This window comes from Saccoglossus kowalevskii, chromosome 17, assembly GCF_978046115.1.
Source record: "Saccoglossus kowalevskii chromosome 17, keSacKowa6.1, whole genome shotgun sequence".
Taxonomy (NCBI): domain Eukaryota; kingdom Metazoa; phylum Hemichordata; class Enteropneusta; family Harrimaniidae; genus Saccoglossus; species Saccoglossus kowalevskii.
Window position 1 is genome coordinate 31,563,243 of NC_140657.1, and position 19,473 is coordinate 31,582,715.

Genomic DNA, 19,473 nt, shown 5'->3' on the forward strand with positions numbered 1-19,473 from the left:
GATAATTCATTGAATACATGGTGCACAGCAAAAACATAATATATTTTAGTGTTATTGCTCAATGTTGTAATGACGATGGTTGACACAAATGGCGGCCATCGTTACCAACCGCCTGGTTGGTTGATTGATTGTACCTCCTGGTTACTCTGTGCTTACTTATACATGTACATGTATATCATCAAAAATGATTATTGCACCATTAAATACATAGTATCACTGAAAATTATATCATTGGAGCATGATAAATTATTAAATCTGTCACTTCCACCATGGAGCTAAAATGAGATCTCATTTCATCTCCATTGCTGCCACCATTAACAATGTGCATGGTTTAAGAAGATCCTGATGAAACTATAGTAAATTTCTTTTCACATGAAGAAAACGCAATATATTGGAATTACTAGGAGTTTGAAAACAATCAACCAAAGTCCCTAGTCCCTAGTAGCCCTACTATACACTGTCTGTGATTTGAGTTTGATTTACTCCTTCTGACATAAATAAGATGCCATTGTGGGATCAAGTCAATATGCATCTAAGTTTATAAGATCAGAAGTTATCAAGTTTAGAATGATGTCTTTTACTTAATGCTGAATTTTATATTACAGTAAAGAAGAATTGTTGGACCATGAAGACCAATATGAGTGTTTTTACTCTTCATTTGTTGCTTTGTGTTCACATTTTATCAGTACACATGCAACCGACAGTAAGTAAATTCAACATTACAATATTGTAGACAGCAATCGTAACTATGGTGTTCATTCACTGTTCAACATTACAATATTGTAGACAGCAATCGTAACAAGGGTGTTAATTCACTGTTCAACATTACAATATTGTAGACAGCAATCGTAACAAGGGTGTTAATTCACTGTTCAACATTACAATATTGTAGACAGCAATCGTAACAAGGGTGTTAATTCACTGTTCAACATTACAATATTGTAGACAGAAATCGTAACAAGGGTGTTAATTCACTGTTCAACATTACAATATTGTAGACAGCAATCGTAACATGGGTGTTAATTCACTGTTCAACATTACAATATTGTAGACAGCAATCATAACAATGGTGTTGATTCACTGTTCAACATTACAATATTGTAGACAGCAATCGTAACATGGGTGTTAATTCACTGTTCAACATTACAATATTGTAGACAGCAATCGTAACAATGGTGTTGATTCACTGTTCAACATTACAATATTGTAGACATCAACATTAGATTACATTATATATTTCTTGCTTCAGTGCCCAACAGTAATTGAAAATGATGAGGAAATTATGAATGAGATTATGCGGTCCTCACTAGATGCTAATCTGAAAACATTCACAGGGATTACAATATAGATGGTAGTGCAAAGGTGAAAATGCTGCCTCAACCAAGTACTACCGGGGTACTCAATATCATCCTTTTATTTGGCCACTAATGTTCTTACATCTCACACTTGCAAGCAATCTGTTGATTTATGGTATGCCATGTTTAATGTTTCAGTTCCTAAATCCAGCATCAGTACCGTAATGTCAGCGTGTAAAGTCTTGATGGAGTTCTGTCTGAAAAGATTATTGAAATATGATGAATACTGCGCTGTATCACAGGTATCTCTTCAACTCAGTGTGTGCACACTATTAAAGTTTTTTTTTAATTTGCACATCATTTGTATAATATAGTCATATCATTTGTCCTTGTGTTTTATATGTCATGTGTATTATATATGTATTTTTTTTTTCTCAGAAACAACTGATGTTCTTGATAGAAGGTATGTGTAAAGCAAATGGACTGTTACAGAAAACAGACATCGTAACATTTACTGCTATGATGAAGTCATCCAAGATGCCGATGTCATCCAAGGCAGCTAGTAAGTTTTTCCACAGATCCTAAAGCAAGTTAATCTGACCACACAATGTACTGTAAAGCATTTTATTTTCACTTGGAATTTATTTTCTTTCGCTCAACTTATCAAATATCAGTGAAAATAAAAAATTTTGCAAATCAGCCAAAATATCTTTTTAGCTAAAAAGAATTCCAGCTAAAATAAAGTATTTTACTGTAGCTCTTTGTCATTGCGTTCTAGATTTGTGTTTCTTGTAATAGCTGAATTCAGGTTTTCTAGTAGATTTGGAACCAAGTGTACACTAATGTTTATCCTGTAAGCAGTGAGGGTTTGATTTGCTTTTGATTAGTAGAGGAGTATATAGTTTTAGGGTTTTGTAACTTTGTATACCAGCTTCACTTTTGTATCAATTCATATCATATTTTCTATATTAGAAGCACATCTCCAATACAAACCCAAATCAGAATTGTTGTATACTGAATCATTAAAATATTACTTATTTTAACATTAGAAACTCCTCTGAACTTTACGTACGCCTATACGCTACTATTAGAGTAAATAAAGTATTTTAAGTTTACGAAATGTTCATAAAATAGGAGAAACATATAATTCATTCATAGAAACTCATGAAACACTGCAAAGTAATGTCATTTTGTGATATCTTGGCATCCACAAATACATTGCAAGACATATCTCATGCCAAGGATATCTACGAAAGTTTGAAAAGCCATTGCAAACATTCTAACAGATAACTGGTTATAAAATCACCCCCCCCCCCCTCTGGTGGAATCTGGTGTTAACTGAGTAACATAGCAATAAGGAAAAAGAATAATTGTGATTTAAAAACTGTTTCTTAGAAATGATATGCAATGCACAGTGTACTGTGAAATACTTTATTTTAGCTGGAATTAATTTTCACTAAAAAGACTTTTTATGTGTTTTGTATGGAATTTATTTTCACTGATTTCTGACGAGTTGAATGTAAAATATAGGAAAAAAGGTATACATGTATTCGTTGGATTTTAATTACAAGGATTTATGCCTTCAGTGAAAATAGCTAAAATTAATTCCAAGTAAAAATAAAGTATTTTACAGTAGCGTGTATATATAATCTGTCAACAGCTCAAGAGAAGCCTGCAGTGAAGCATGTGGAAGCTCCTACTGGCTTTCCTGGGGATTTCTTTCAGCAGTTGACATCAGCGTTTACAGAAGTCAGTCCTAGTTATGACAATTTAGTATCCACAAAGAAGAGATCAACTTATGAGGAACTATCATTGGTGAGTTGAAAGTGCTTGTCTGGCAGAATGAACCAACAGAGATAATGTATTCTGCCTGTACTGGGAATATAGTATTCAGGAATGTGGAGATTTGATTGGAATCTTACAATAATAAGCATAAATAATGTCTTTGAAATTCAACTGTGTTTACTGCATGCATTTCCAAACTGTGCATTATGGTGAGAGAAAGCTGAAGAACTGAAAATTGTTTCTGTGTAAACAGGCATATTCATAGAAATAATTTTGTGTACAATTTTGTGGCTGCCATACATTGAATTGCATTAAAATAAACCACTCTAATTCTGGTTCCAATCCTTGTAAGAGAGTGGTAGAGAGTGAAACATACAATGTATTTACACGCATTGTACATGGAGCCATGGCTGTAGTGTTGTAACATTTTGTAATGTTTATTATCATTCATTTATTTCCACAGAAAAGTTTCATGCTTGACAGTGGTACGTTTGACTCCAGCATAGACATTAAGACGTATTTTGCAGCCCGAAACATTGATAATTTACACGAGTTAGGGGGTGCTGATGCGTTGCTGGAAATCTGTCTCAATCTACCATATTTACTGAGATATGTCAGCAGATACAAAGAAGCCCTGTCTGGCAATTATTTTATTATGCCGAACAATGTGACTGATGCAATAGCTGCAAGGAACAGGTATAGTAATGAAATAAAACATTGTTTCTATTTGTCACTGTATTTGTAAGGAGAATCATACATTCACTGTTTGTAAATAGCATATATGCTACATTTTGTGTACTGGCAGTGGCTGTTACAAATTGACACATGAAACGTTTTATTGAAAATAATAATCTAAGAATAAAGATTGATAGTTATTGCTATTGCTGCTTTCAATTTTGATAAAACACCAGTAACCTGTGTATACAAAAAATACATTGATTTGGCAATGATTAGTGAGTGTGACTCAATATCAAATTTTGATAAATAGTGTCATAAAAAGAACTTATCAGTGATTTGTCAGTTTATTAATAAATATTTTTCTTCTTCAGTTTTCAGTCACTAATGAATGACATTACAATTGTATCCCACGCCTTCTCATTACCGATTTTGGAACCATTGACTTTGCCTCGTCTGAATGACTTGGTTACCATAGCAATGAGTTGTTTGTATGCTGGTGTTACTGTAGCAACTTGTAGCACCATATTGAACATAGCCGTCAGTGTTGGGATGCGGGGCGTATCCACCTCCAAGGATGAGGAGATGGAAGGATATGCGGTGTCCATCGTACAGAAAAGTGTGAGTACTTCTCTGATCTCTACATTTTTAGTTTATCCTAGTGGTACTGTAATAGGAATGAATGAACTCCCACAAATTCAGACAGGGGCATAAATCTGTCTAAAGCCATAATCAAAATGAGTTTGGTTTGAATGGTCGTCCATGTTCAACAATATTCTAAAATTAGAACTGTCTAGTTATAATACATTTAAATTTGAATTTAAAAAAAAATTACTTTCACTGAATAAATTCTGCTTTTCTTCCTAAAGAAAATTCAAAAATGACATGGTTTTAATTTTTTTTTGTATTTTTCTTTGTATTAAGATTATTTTATACCACAACAAGATATATGTAACATTTATTGAATAATGACTAACTTTATGGGTACCCTAACTGACAGTATGCAAAATTGCAAAAAATGTCTGAGCCACATGTTTCAAATTGATGTGCATGATGACAGGAAACAAAAGATTTTTTGGGGGCTGAAACTCAATTGCAAATGTCAATTTCCAAGTTATGTCTAATCCAAATAAATATCATACAGACAATAAATTATATATTTACTTCATACATCAACATAATTTTGAAAAACATTTATGAATAGGCAAAATGAATGAAAACAAATGGTGTCAGCAAACAATCTGTAACCCTTTGAATTAAACCTGCTGAATTTTTTTCTTATTTTGTCAAAATTTTTGAGCAAGAGCTTATGTTCAATTGGTCCAAAGTAACAAATTAAAAAAATATATGTGAAAATATTTAACCAAAATTTTGGAGGAAAAATCATGATGTTCAAAAGGTTAAAGAGTTTTATTTACTGTACACAGCTGGCCGTGTTTAATACTGTTGCTGGTACCATACAAAATTCTACAAGAACAGGTGGACAGAATGTACAGAATTTTAACATGTTAGGTGTATGGTGTATTCTGACTGGTCTACAAGGTATACTCAGTCTCAATGCTAGCAATATTATGGATAAATCAATGCCCACCAAAGATAAAGATAGTAGTTTACCCAAAAGTAAAGATGTCAGTGCTTCTAAGAGTAAAGAACATGCTCAGACAAGACCAAGTTCTGCAAAAGGGTGAGTTCTGAAAATATGTTTGATCAAAGTTATTTATATCATTTATATGGGCCTATTATATAAATTTACAACTCATTAATTCATACCCAATAATTTATTTTATTAATGCTCGCAAATCTGAACAATTAAAAAGGTTGGCCAATTGTTTTTTTTTCAGAGCAATTTGGAGAGATGTTTTTCTGCCAAATTAATTCCTATACATCCATTTACCTGTGGAAATTAAATGGATGCTATCGAACCATATTAGTAATATAATGAATAGTCTTTTCCAAACATAAATGAATTTGCAAAAACTAGTCTTGTTTTCTATTCTTTGCCTTCGAATACTATGTCCTACTAAATTAATGAAGTTCAATTTTGAATTGTGAACGGTTCCAACAAATCGACCATTGCAGACGACAAATAAGATGTGTTTCAATTAATTACATATATTCAGATTACAAGGGTTTGGAGTACTCACTGTGGCTCTCTCGGACCATGCAGTGAGACTATTAACCATATTGCTAGAGGATTTACACATAGAAGGATTATCTAAGGTAAGTCTGTTTACAATAAATAAATCAGACAATAATTGTACTTTATTGTTGCCAGTCCATCTATCCATCAAGTGAGTTTTTGTGCATAGAATCTGAAACTATAGCTACACTGTACATAATGACAAATAACAAATTTGAAATTTTATGAATACTATGAACTGAACACATTTGTTCATGAAAGTATCGGTCAACGTATGTCTTCCGAAGTTCATTGACATACTGAACCCATATAAAGTATATTTTGATTGTTGAGTGTAAATCAATTTTTGAACAAATATGGATATTTTATATTTTTACCTTGCCCGTACCATCAAAGATGGAAGGGAAAGGTATATTAAGGGAAAAATTTTGTCCTGCGTTGTCGTTGTCATTGTCATTGTCGTCGTCATTAATAATTGTTATTGTGTACATAATAACTTTACTAATTCTATTCCAAACTTCATCAAACTTGGTCACCTTATTTATCAGTATAAAGTCTTCCCTGAGTTTGAACAACAGATGTCCTGTATGAAAATATCATGCAAAAATTGAGAAAATCTGATAAAATATTTTGACTGTTTCTACTTGACTTATCACTGGTGATACACATCAAAGGTCACTGATTTCAGTGGAAATATGCATTGTTGTATGTGTTCAATAAAGCAAATGATTTATCTTGTAATAGTATCCTTGGTAATGTATCTCAGAATCCCATACTGGGTTTCAAAACCAACTCATGGAGAGATTGCACAGTCTGATACACATTTGCAAACCTACCAATAAAATCTTTACAGAAAACAAGATGTCAGAAAATCAATATAAGCACTGCTATGAATTGGGTGCCAAACTTTGATCAAGATCTGAAGCTAATAGAAATTAGTTCAAAGTTATCAAATCAAAAACAATACATAAAAAATACATAAAAAGCAAAACATTTCATCCACATTTTAAAAAGAAAATTGTTCTAAAATATATGTATTCTGTATTTGACAAACAGTTCATTCGACAAGAGAAAACTCACAGGAATATGTTTCAGCTATTAGAACAGAATGATAGAGTTTTTATAATACTGGTTTAAAAACGCACTTCAAAGATTGCAGTGTTTGAAGATGTAGATTCTCAGGAGGCAACAGTACTGTTGACTTCTCCCTCCACTGGACATCAACTAACTATTTAAGTTGATTTGCATACAAAGCAGAGCTTGCAACATGATAGCTATTCATAAAAGGTGTTTTTTTTTTTACTTTTCATATAATACAGTAGTCACACAATGGGGCTGTTCATATTTGTCTCAGTGAATCATTAATTTTTGACAGACACCTGTACAAAATACTTGGACAAAAGCCAGCTAAGATTTTCTGTTATCTTGCATGTTTTATGAATCTATTTACGTCTAAATGCAGCACTTTTTTTTGCGATGAGGCATTTGTTTTTATACTAAAATATCTGAATTACTTTGAATAAAGCTGGAAATTATGTCCCTTAAAATAATTAAACAAATAAGGCACCAATGTTTTTGTAAGATATTTACAGATAAAGGATAAAGATAAAGGATAAAGATAAAGGACATTTGGGAGACTGATTCCCCACTGTTGGTTCAACCCCAAAACTTGTTTGTATTCAAAATTAATTATGACAATGCATATTTATATTGAAACAAACTATGATGAAGGGAATTATATTATATAACAAAGGGCAAGGTCACCAGAGTTCAACTATGTTTTGTGCCAGTTATATCATATTATTGCATGATTCTTCACAGACCACTACAAGCATTGATGTAAGTCCTGCTGAATTGAATGTATTACCCAACTACACAGCATGGCAGAGAGTGCAGAGAATTATAGACAGTGTTCAACTTACCAATCTACTGCTCTGTCTTGTTACTGTGTCCTATAAAAAGGTGAGTAAACATCTTGGTCATCACTGAATGTGTTCAATTTCTACATGTCCATGAATGTGTTCAATTTCTACATGTCCATGAATGTGTTCAATTTCTACATGTCCATGAATGTGTTCAATTTCTACATGTCCATGAATGTGTTCAATTTCTACATGTCCATGAATGTGTTCAATTTCTACATGTCCATGAATGTGTTCAATTTCTACATGTCCATGAATGTGTTCAATTTCTACATGTCCATGAATGTGTTCAATTTCTACATGTCCATGAATGTGTTCAATTTCTACATGTCCATGAATGTGTTCAATTTCTACATGTCCATGAATGTGTTCAATTTCTACATGTCCATGAATGTGTTCAATTTCTGCATGTCCATGAATGTGTTCAATTTCTGCATGTCCATGAATGTGTTCAATTTCTACACGTCCATGAATGTGTTCAATTTTCTAATCTACTACAGTAACTGTGTTTCATAAGAAGCTAAGTAGTCACTAACATTACTAGTAAGAGAAAATATGGAGTTATATAATTATTATGTGCATGTTTTTACAGTTTAAAAAATGAAAGAATCTTGTGCTGAATGTGTCTAATGATTTCTGAAAATATTCCATTATGAACCATATTATTGGATTATATTGGAACACCAAATTTTTGACCAATCTTTAACAGTATGAAAAAGGCTTGGTAGTATGATACGTATGTTAAGCATGTAACTAAAAACGTCTATATTCGTGAATACTTTGTAACAATTACAGGCATGTACGATGAAAAGACAGAGAAAAACCGTGCAGTCGGAGAGTGGCAGTGAATCTGATTCTAATACTTATTATGAAGACGACTTCAGCAGCTCACAGGAATCATCAGATGGTATGTATCACTTAGACACCCATATGTGAAAGAAAAGAGTGACAGATAAGATAGTTGATAGTTGATAGTTTTTATAACAATGTATGATTGGATAATTTTTCATTTGCTCTCGGTCATAAAAAATTAATAAATGAAGAGCAAAAGTCTAGGGCAATTTATTTGGTTTTTGTACACATGTTTATGTGAGATAAATAAGCCAAAACATGACTCGTTTGATGACTGGACAACTGTTTGAAATATGGTCAATCTACAAATGTTTTCACAACATATCGCTAGTATTTTAATTTTAAAGTGACTTGCATAGAAATCTGTTTCATAATCTCATGATTGTAACATGTGTAGTAGTTTTAATATACATTAATAAATATCATATCACACAAAGATTTCAAAATAAGTAAAACTTTTTTTTCTTTATTTTACAAATATTTAGATGAAGATAGTGAACCCATCCTTGGACATTGGTTTGAAGAGACGTTATCACCAGAATCTGATACATCCACCACACCTCCTCCACCCCCTCGTCCCCCACCTGCTGATGATATAGTCGGGGATAAGAATGGTTTGAATCGATCCTGCCATGCTGATGATGTTAGAATAGTTCCTGATAAAAAGGAACCTGATGGAGTAAGTCTCTCACATATGAACAGTAAGAATTGCTCCAGCCATGCGGCTGACTGAGTATCGGTACATAATTCACACTTTAAATAAAGTGTACATCATAGTACCGTTATTTGCCTGTAATTTGAAACGAATGAAACAAATTGTTTAAAATGTGACTATGCACACTTTATTTGGAAATAGTGTATGATATGCATTTATTTTGTTTTTTTGTTTACAGTTTATAAACTTGGCTTGTGATATCTTGCGCTTCTTGACTGTACACTTACTGAACTCAAACAATCAACTCGTGAGAAGTTATCTGAGGTGAGTTTTTCACAACTTGATTTTTACATGAATAATTTTCTGATTCTCTGTTATGAAGTTTACTTATCAAAATATTGATATTATTATCTTACAGGAAATCATTTAGTGAGCAACACATGACTGGATTAGCTACTGTGCTTAAAGACCTTGATAAAGAGACATCAAAACATGATTATGGTAAGGAATGTTCTCCAGATGAAATCACAATGAAATTCCTAAAATCATGTTGAGTGAGTTTGTTGACTTCTGGGGAAGTTGTCTTCAAGATATTTGTATGTGACAGTTTAGGTGACTTGAGGCACTAACAAAAATGTTGTGGTCCCTGACTTTTGTTTATAAAATGTAAACATTATTTTACCAAATTATAAAATTCTATAACTACAGTGAGTTTATCAAGATCACTGAATTATTTAAATGTTTTTTCTGTTGCGTCGACGACGTGCCAGTAAATAAGCACAGCTAGTTGCATGACGGCAAATCTTTGGGTGTAAGTGGTATGTCATATCGGCCTAGAGGGCACACTGGTGTTCTGAATTTTTAGAAGTTCACCAACAAGTGAAATGTATTGATAGATAGTTGTAGTGTGCACACATGTAAACAAGGTGGTATGGGAGTAGTGAGTGTGACAATGATTTCATAGCAGTACATGTGTAAATATATGTTGACTATTAGGCTACGTACCATATTTGCTCTATTAGAAGTGCATATCAAATAGTACATATGAACAATCAGTTGCATTAATTGTATACAAGATCATTCATATGTTACTTCTTTTGATCATAGACACACAACTGATATTTCTGTAAGCGCTTACTTATAGAGCAAATACAGTAACAGCTACAGTAGCAAGTGAAATGAGCAAATAAGAATGAAGCCAGTTTAACAATAATAAAACACTAGGTCAAGTGAATGAAAATAGAATCATGAATTTATATCATTTATTTATCATGAATTTATATCATTTATTTATCATGAATTTCTTTTTTTTTCAGTGAAACTATATGATGATTTCTCCATGGCGTTGTCTCATTTCAACCACAGTCTCTTGGCATCCGGTTCACTTACGGATGATTTACAGGTACAGTTCACTAAAAACTCGCACATTGTTCTCTTAATGACCGTAAGTCATTCATCCTGGAACACATGATATAATTATCCAATGAATTCTCTTTGTGCAGGATTCTTTGCTAAATAACCTGGGGGTTAGCCCAGTGGGAGATGGGCCCTGGCCACTGAATATTTACCCAAGATGCCTTGCTGTTCTGGCACATGTTCTGTTGTTGAGACAGAAGAGAGACATGACCAAGAGGTTGGACACTAGGGCGTGTATCTGGATATGGGAAAGGTTTATTAACACTGTCAAACAGAAGTCACTGGAGAAGGTCCAACTAGTGGACTTTGATGGTAAGTACCTCTATTGAGCTTTAACAGATAGATGGTAACTTTTGAGTCTAAATACTGGTACTTTGGAATATTCTTTGTTTTGATTTTCCTGTATTCCTCAGTCATCAACAAGAGATGTTTTGATTTGACACTGAAGCTTACAGCACCTTATTATTTTTCTGATGCGTTTCTGTTAATTCCCAGAGCTTTCTATTTTGTTACAGATATTAATGTGGAGCACATGCAGTTACTGCTGTTTATTTTCCAGAATTTTACAGCCAAGACAAAGAGAAATATAATGCTGAGATTGGCACATGCATTGATGGAGATATCAGATATGAGGTATGAGAGTTTCACTTTGGTGAGGGGGGAAGAGTTAGTAGGACCACTTAGGGAAGGTAGGAGTATCAGTAGGACCACTTAGGGAAGGTAGGAGTATCAGTAGGACCACTTAGGAGAGGTAGGAGTGTCAGTAGGACCACTTAGATGAGGTATGAGTGTCAGTAGGACCACTTAGGTGAGGCATGAGTGTCAGTAGGACCACTTAGGTGAGGCATGAGTGTCAGTAGGACCACTTAGGTGAGGTAGGAGTGTCAGTAGGACCACTTAGGTGAGGCATGAGTGTCAGTAGGACCACTTAGGTGAGGTAGGAGTATCAGTAGGACCACTTAGGAGAGGTAGGAGTGTCAGTAGGACCACTTAGGTGAGGCATGAGTGTCAGTAGGACCACTTAGGTGAGGTAGGAGATTTAGCAGGACCACTTAGGTGAGGTAGGAGATTTAGCAGGACCACTTAGGTGAGGCATGCGTGTCAGTAGGACCACTTAGGTGAGGCATGAGTGTCAGTAGGACAACTTAAGTGAGGCATGCGTGTCAGTCGGAACAATTAGGTGAGGCATGAGTGTCAGTAGGACAACTTAAGTGAGGCATGCGTGTCAGTAGGACCACTTAGGTTCGAGAAGCCTGTTAGTAGAACCAGTCATGGTGGAACATGGCAGTTAATTTACACATGTTTATTTTTTTCCTACAGTGACCTTACCCTTGAACCACCCTTGGCTTTGAGTCGTCTTGTCATGGTGTTTGATTATTTCTTACATCACTACTCAGTACCACCAACAACGTTATTTGAACAGGCAAGTCGTGTAATATATGACAAACATTTCTAATCTCTTTCAGTTTTACACATGTAAGACTGTTCCTGCACAGCATCTGTTTTACTGTTCATTGATATTGACAATCACTGTAAACAAATATTGAATTTAAACCATGCTGGGTTGAATTACCTGTAAACAATTTAAACCATGCTGGGTTGAATTACATGCAAACAATGTGTTATGTGTATGTGCATTCTCTAAGTCAAACTTACTTCACAAACTGGTCAAAATCCACCAAACATTGCAGCAACCAATCACAGACAAGCTTAAACAATAGCTTTCCCTGACGATAATACTTAGCAACGTTATTTCCCCCTAGCTAACCTGAAAAATCTATTGTTTTTGTCTCGTTTACGTTTCCAGCCCGTCTTATTGAACATCGTATTGAATGTAAAACCCTCATCCTTTAAGACATGACATTGAATGTGTCGAGATAAACATTTTTAACTTTTCAAAATGAAGGAGTACCTATTATAGTTATCTTACTGTAATTTGAATCAAAAACTATGATCTTACAATATATCATGCGTCTTCTAGATGGGTGAACTAAATAGTGGATCTTGAACAATTAAATTTTTTTTTTTTTTCCCAGTTGCATAATAAAGCATAAACTATGCTATGATTAGTCGGGTAATCTCTGCATATGTGTATTTTAATATTGATATCTGTAACTGATTATACAGCTACAAATGAATGTGTTTACACTACACTCAGTAAGTCCATCAATGGTGACACAACAAGACAATGGTGGCAGTATGTGTGTGTATTTTAATATTGATATCTGTAACTGATTATACAGCTACAAATGAATGTGTTTACACTACACTCAGTAAGTCCATCAATGGTGACAAAACAAGACAATGGTGGCAGTATGTGTGTGTATTTTAATATTGATATCTGTAACTGATTATACAGGTACAAATGAATGTGTTTACACTACACTCAGTAAGTCCATCAATGGTGACACAACAAGACAATGGTGGCAGTACGCTATCTAAACAATACCATGCTTGTAAAGAAGTTGAAGACAATTATAAACAAAATGAATCCAGTGATAATCAAGGTAATATATTCACAATTGCCAAGGAAATGAACTTAAAAAGTCACACATCTTAGTAATTCACTGCTAAATTTTCTATTTATATACATGATTCAGAGTGCTCACTTTTTATGAATGACAGGTGTCTATTGACAGAGATGTTAAGTCAGAGTAATGATTGTTTTATGAGTCCTAACAGTTTCCGTATTACTGGAATTTCTAATTATGCATGTACTGAGACGGATTTAACAGATTTTTGTTACTTTTGATCTGCAGGTTTGCAGTTGAAGCCAAGATTTTACAATGTGTCTCCAGCTGAAATTAACAACACATCAGCACCTAAGATTGACAAAGAGGTATTAACCTTATTATTATACATCTTTTTCTCCCAAGAATACTGTAGAATACTTTATTTTAGCTGGAATAAATTTTCGCTGAAAGGACTTTTTGGTGTTTTGTATGGAATTTATTTTCACTGATTTTTGACGAGTTGAAATATAGGAAAAAAGGAATATTCACTGAATCATTCCAAGTGAAGATAAAGTATTTTACAGTACATCATGGGAATGCTGAACTCCAAAAACTTGTTTAGAACAAAATTAGAAAATTTCTTTGTGCAGGGTCCGGTCAAACCCAGGAGACTGCCATTTTTGTTTCTTTCATTAGAGGATGGCACGTACATAATCGTTCCATATTGGGAATTCCAGTGCAATATCGCAAAATTATGGCATGCTGTAACTTATGACGTTATGGTGACAGATGTTTAATACTAGTAGTCACATGTATTTCACATTCTCCAACTATTATTTCACAATCCAAAATGACAAAAGTGTCTCACCCAAAGCCAATCAAAAAGTCTGACATGTGGTGTAGGATACATAGCTTATTTACCAATGCTTCTAACAGAATTAACCTTTCCACAAAGTTAAATGCGTATCATATGAACTGCATTCTGACCTACCGGTATGTCAAGGTAACAGCTCATTTGAAAACTCTTGGCAAGATGCATTTTGCAAATAAAAGTCATGCATTTAGTAATTTAATATGTGTGTATTATTGGGGAAATATACTGTGAGAAAGAGCAAATAAAAAGAGATGGTACTGCAACTTGCTTTCATGGAAACTGTGACTGATTTATTCAAATACTAGCAGCCATTTTGAATTTAAATTTAAATCAAAATATATGCAACAAAGCTTCATATTTCAAATATTCATTTGGTTACCCAAGTTTTTACCTCAAGTAACCAGTTATAGGAAATAACTAGAAATTCCTGTGTCAAAATACAATCACCCTTAATTAATATTGTGAAGTTAAAAATACAGGCCCATATGCATTGAAAGCATTGTATTAGCAATTATGTTTGTTTATTTTCAGATTTGTAATATTCTTTTTGACAAGGTCTTTGACTACTATGAGTTTTATTCTGCTGTAATTAATCTACTGTCAGCAGGGTCTCATTGTGATGTCAAAGCTAGACAGGAAAGTAAAACTCTTCCATTTTTGGTAAGTCACTGTATTATGTATGGCTTCTGATTACCTCATCCTAATTTCTCAGTATTTTGAATATATAAACACATCTTTACATCAAAATGTCATGAATGTTTAGACTAAATACAATCCAGGTTATCTATTACATTTGGGAAAGTATTAAGAGCCAAATAATGACCAATGTATTGGTGAATATTTGTGTATTGGCCATTATATCAGTGTATATTTGTGTATTGGCCATTATATCAGTAAATATTTGTGTATTGGCCATTATATCAGTGAATATTTGTGTATTGGCCATTATATCAGTGAGTATTTGTGTATTGGCCATTATATCAGTGAATATTCGTGTACTGGCCATTATATCAGTGTATATTTGTGTACTGGCCATTATATCAGTGAATATTTGTGTATTGGCCATTATATCAGTGAGTATTTGTGTATTGGCCATTATATCAGTGAGTATTTGTGTATTGGCCATTATATCAGTGATTATTTTTTAAATGGCCATTATATCAGTGAATATTCGTGTATTGGCCATTATATCAGTGACTATTTGCGTATTGGCCATTATATCAGTGAATATTTGTGTACTGGCCATTATATCAGTGAATATTTGTGTACTGGCCATTATATCAGTGAATATTTGTGTATTGGCCATTATATCAGTGATTATTTTTTAAATGGCCATTATATCAGTGAATATTCGTGTATTGGCCATTATATCAGTGACTATTTGCGTATTGGCCATTATATCAGTGAATATTTGTGTACTGGCCATTATATCAGTGAATATTTGTGTACTGGCCATTATATCAGTGAATATTTGTGTATTGGCCATTATATCAGTGATTATTTTTTAAATGGCCATTATTTCAGTGAATATTTGTGTATTGGCTGATACAAAAAATGGTCAGAATTAGGTTTTAAAAGTTGTCCAATCTAGGAAAAAAAGTAAACTTAAGCTAAGTGATTTTTCAATATTATAAACTTTCTGAAATGCAACGTATTTTTCTCAAATTAATCCTTTCCGTAACACACCGGAATATGAGACTGGAAAAAGAATTACTATTAGATCAGTGGTATATTACTCACATGATCCTAGTTACTTAGGTTGTTTAATGGTTTTTTGTTCTACTTGTATTACGGTATATCTCCCGTAATTAAATCGTTTTAAAATCCTTTCCATTTCTTTATAGGATGTATGTTCCATTCAGTACAACTTTATTATGTGCTGGCGTCTCTTATCTGATCTTCCGCCTTCTGTGGCGTACATGAAGTTATTAGAAAGTCAGACTGGAGTCAGTGAAAGGTCGTTGACTCATAGTGAGATTCTACACACCATAAGATGGGTACCAAGACTTGGCAATAACACATACTCATCTTGGATAAAGGTATGATGTCATCACTCACCTTGTATATAGTAGCCTGTCTTGTTTAACCTTTTCACAACCAGTCTGACAAAAATAACCAAATTTTTGTGTCAAAACTGAAAAATGACTTGAATTTTGTCTGTTGGCTCCAAAATTAGGGTATATTTCTAAAAATATTGAAGAATGTAAGAAAAAAGTGCAGACAAATTTGGGTGAGAAAGTCTGGTGGTGAAAAGGTTAGAGTAACATAGCTATCTCAACTTATCATGTTCCTGATGGGTCTTGTGTCACATACATGTATAGTGCATGTAAAATGCCTTGTTTACATAATATTAAAACTTGCTCTGTGTTACAACTGACATTTTATTATGGTCTGAGTAGTATGCAGGACTGCTTTTGTTAGGATTCTGAGTCAAAATGGGTTTCCCAAAATCAAGTTGAGACAGCTTGTTAACTGCTGGGGAGATCGGTCTTCAAGAAAAAATGTGAATGTATAGGCACAAACAAAAATATTGTGGCCTTTATGATTTCCTCCATATTCATACAAAATTCCAGTTGTGTCAATTAAAGATTCTGTACTGTTCTTAGCACCTCCTAAAGTTTTGAGTGCTTAAAATAAGTCCTTTACCTATTTGCTTAATTGAGATCTCAATGTATTGATACATGTATAACGTTTTTTTTTGTTTTCTTTGACAGCAATGTCTGTGTCAGCAACGCATGTCCAAGACACTTGTTGAAAAACTAGTAGGATATGTCACCAAGCACTGTAACACTGTGAAATATGATGTACAATTAACGCAGGAATATATTGCCAGACAGGTAGGTCCTTAACCCCTTGAGCACTTCCTTAACCCCTTGAGCACTTCCTTAACCCCTTGAGCACTTCCTTAACCCCTTGAGCACTTCCTTAACCCCTTGAGCACTTCCTTAACCCCTTGAGCACTTCCTTAACCCCTTGAGCACTTCCTTAACCCCTTGAGCACTTCCTTAACCCCTTGAGCACTTCCTTAACCCCTTGAGCACTTCCTTAACCCCTTGAGCACTTCCTTAACCCCTTGAGCACTTCCTTAACCCCTTGAGCACTTCCTTAACCCCTTGAGCACTTCCTTAACCCCTTGAGCACTTCCTTAACCCCTTGAGCACTTCCTTAACCCCTTGAGCACTTCCTTAACCCCTTGAGCACTTCCTTAACCCCTTGAGCACTTCCTTAACCCCTTGAGCACTTCCTTAACCCCTTGAGCACTTCCTTAACCCCTTGAGCACTTCCTTAACCCCTTGAGCACTTCCTTAACCCCTTGTGCACTTCCTTAACCCCTTGTGCACTTCCTTAACCCCTTGTGCACTTCCTTAACCCCTTGTGCACTTCCTTAACCCCTTGAGCACTTCCTTAACCCCTTGAGCACTTCCTTAACCCCTTGAGCACGAGCACTTCCTTAACCCCTTGAGCACGAGCACTTCCTTAACCCCTTGAGCACTTCCTTAACCCCTTGAGCACTTCCTTAACCCCTTGAGCACTTCCTTAACCCCTTGAGCACTTCCTTAACCCCTTGAGCACTTCCTTAACCCCTTGAGCACTTCCTTAACCCCTTGAGCACTTCCTTAACCCCTTGAGCACTTCCTTAACCCCTTGAGCACTTCCTTAACCCCTTGAGCACTTCCTTAACCCCTTGAGCACTTCCTTAACCCCTTGAGCACTTCCTTAACCCCTTGAGCACTTCCTTAACCCCTTGAGCACTTCCTTAACCCCTTGTGCACTTCCTTAACCCCTTGTGCACTTCCTTAACCCCTTGTGCACTTCCTTAACCCCTTGTGCACTTCCTTAACCCCTTGAGCACTTCCTTAACCCCTTGAGCACTTCCTTAACCCCTTGAGCACTTCCTTAACCCCTTGAGCACTTCCTTAACCCCTTGAGCACTTCCTTAACCCCTTGAGCACTTCCTTAACCCCTTGAGCACTTTCTTAACCCCTTGAGCACTTCCTTAACCCCTTGAGCACTTCCTTAACCCCTTGTGCACTTCCTTAACCCCTTGTGCACTTCCTTAACCCCTTGTGCACTTCCTTAACCCCTTGTGCACTTCCTTAACCCCTTGTGCACTTCCTTAACCCCTTGTGCACTTCCTTAACCCCTTGAGCACTTCCTTAACCCCTTGTGCACTTCCTTAACCCCTTGAGCACTTCCTTAACCCCTTGAGCACTTCCTTAACCCCTTGAGCACTTCCTTAACCCCTTGAGCACTTCCTTAACCCCTTGAGCACTTCCTTAACCCCTTGAGCACTTATTTAACCTTTTGAGCCTTTCCTTAACCCTTTGAGCACTTTCTTAATCGTTTGAATTCTTCTTTAACCCTTTGAGCACTCAAAGAATTCGGCTATTTTTGCCCAAAAATGAAGGAAAGTGCAGAAGTAATTTGTGAATTTGTGATGAAAAGAGGCAACACTTTTAAGGCATTGTGGGTAAAGTTAATGATATCCCCTGGAATTTACTTCAGTTCAATGTAATTTTCTATGAAAAACAATTTGTAGGTTCATTTCATGATATTTCTAGATATACATTGATATTGTTTCTTTCAGTTGTCTGAGTTTCCATTCTCGGTGGAAAGTGGAGAAATTCTACCACTGGCGCAGCTGTCTAGCTTACATCATATCTACATGTTAGACTCTGTGATTGGCAAGGTACAAGTGGCACTTGATGATTGCTTCTCAAAATCCATGGTAAGAATATTAAATTTTTCCTTCCATTGCCGGTATCCATAATTTGACCATCATTCCTCACAAAGTATATCTTCAGCATAGCATCATCTTAAAATAATATTTTTTTTCTTTTATAGAGTGACACTAACCCTCATAAGGCAATGGATCTTGCCAAGGACCTTTTACCAGCTGTTGCAACACTTATTGAAATTTACACAGTGTTCTGTAGGTAAGTCGCATCATATAGTTTAGTAACATTTCATTTAAAGCAGTGGTTCCCATAGGAGCAGAACAGTGATTCTCATAGAAGTAGAGCAGTGATTCCCATAGAAGTGGAACAGTGATTCCCATAGAAGCAGAGCAGTGATTTCCATAGAAGCAGAGCAGTGATTCCCATAGAAGCAGGGCAGTGATTCCCATAGCAGCAGAGCAGTGATTCCCATAGAAGCGGAGCAGTAATTCCCATGGAAGCAGAGCAGTGATTCCCATAGAAGCAGAGCAGTGATTCCCATGGAAGCAGAGCAGTGATTCCCATGGAAGCAGAGCAGTGATTCCCATGGAAGCAGAGCAGTGATTCCCATAGAAGCAGAGCAGTGATTCCCATAGAAGCAAGGCAGTGATTCCCATGGAAGCAGAGCAGTGATTCCCATGGAAGCAGAGCAGTGATTCCCATGGAAGCAGAGCAGAGATTCCCGTAG

At 35.2% G+C, this 19,473-nt stretch overlaps 1 protein-coding gene and 1 long non-coding RNA gene across 2 annotated transcripts; both read left to right on the plus strand.

Moving 5' to 3' along the window:
• The first annotated feature begins 618 nt into the window (after positions 1–618).
• Positions 619–1,821, plus strand: LOC146733586 (uncharacterized). The gene is made up of 3 exons (XR_014926897.1): positions 619–703; positions 1,494–1,597; positions 1,734–1,821. It is a non-coding gene; the product is annotated as an uncharacterized LOC146733586 (long non-coding RNA).
• Positions 1,822–1,832: 11 nt separating this feature from the next.
• Positions 1,833–13,907, plus strand: LOC102809164 (E3 ubiquitin-protein ligase UBR4-like). Its single transcript, XM_085491993.1, has 18 exons — positions 1,833–1,857; positions 2,956–3,110; positions 3,544–3,776; positions 4,130–4,376; positions 5,183–5,439; positions 5,876–5,975; positions 7,717–7,857; positions 8,613–8,724; positions 9,155–9,348; positions 9,563–9,648; positions 9,743–9,825; positions 10,641–10,726; positions 10,827–11,052; positions 11,256–11,373; positions 12,061–12,172; positions 13,100–13,247; positions 13,500–13,579; positions 13,890–13,907. The coding sequence occupies exons 1-18, from the start codon at positions 1,833–1,835 to the stop codon at positions 13,905–13,907; spliced, it is 2,421 nt and encodes an 806-aa protein (XP_085348119.1).
• The last annotated feature ends 5,566 nt before the right edge of the window (positions 13,908–19,473 follow it).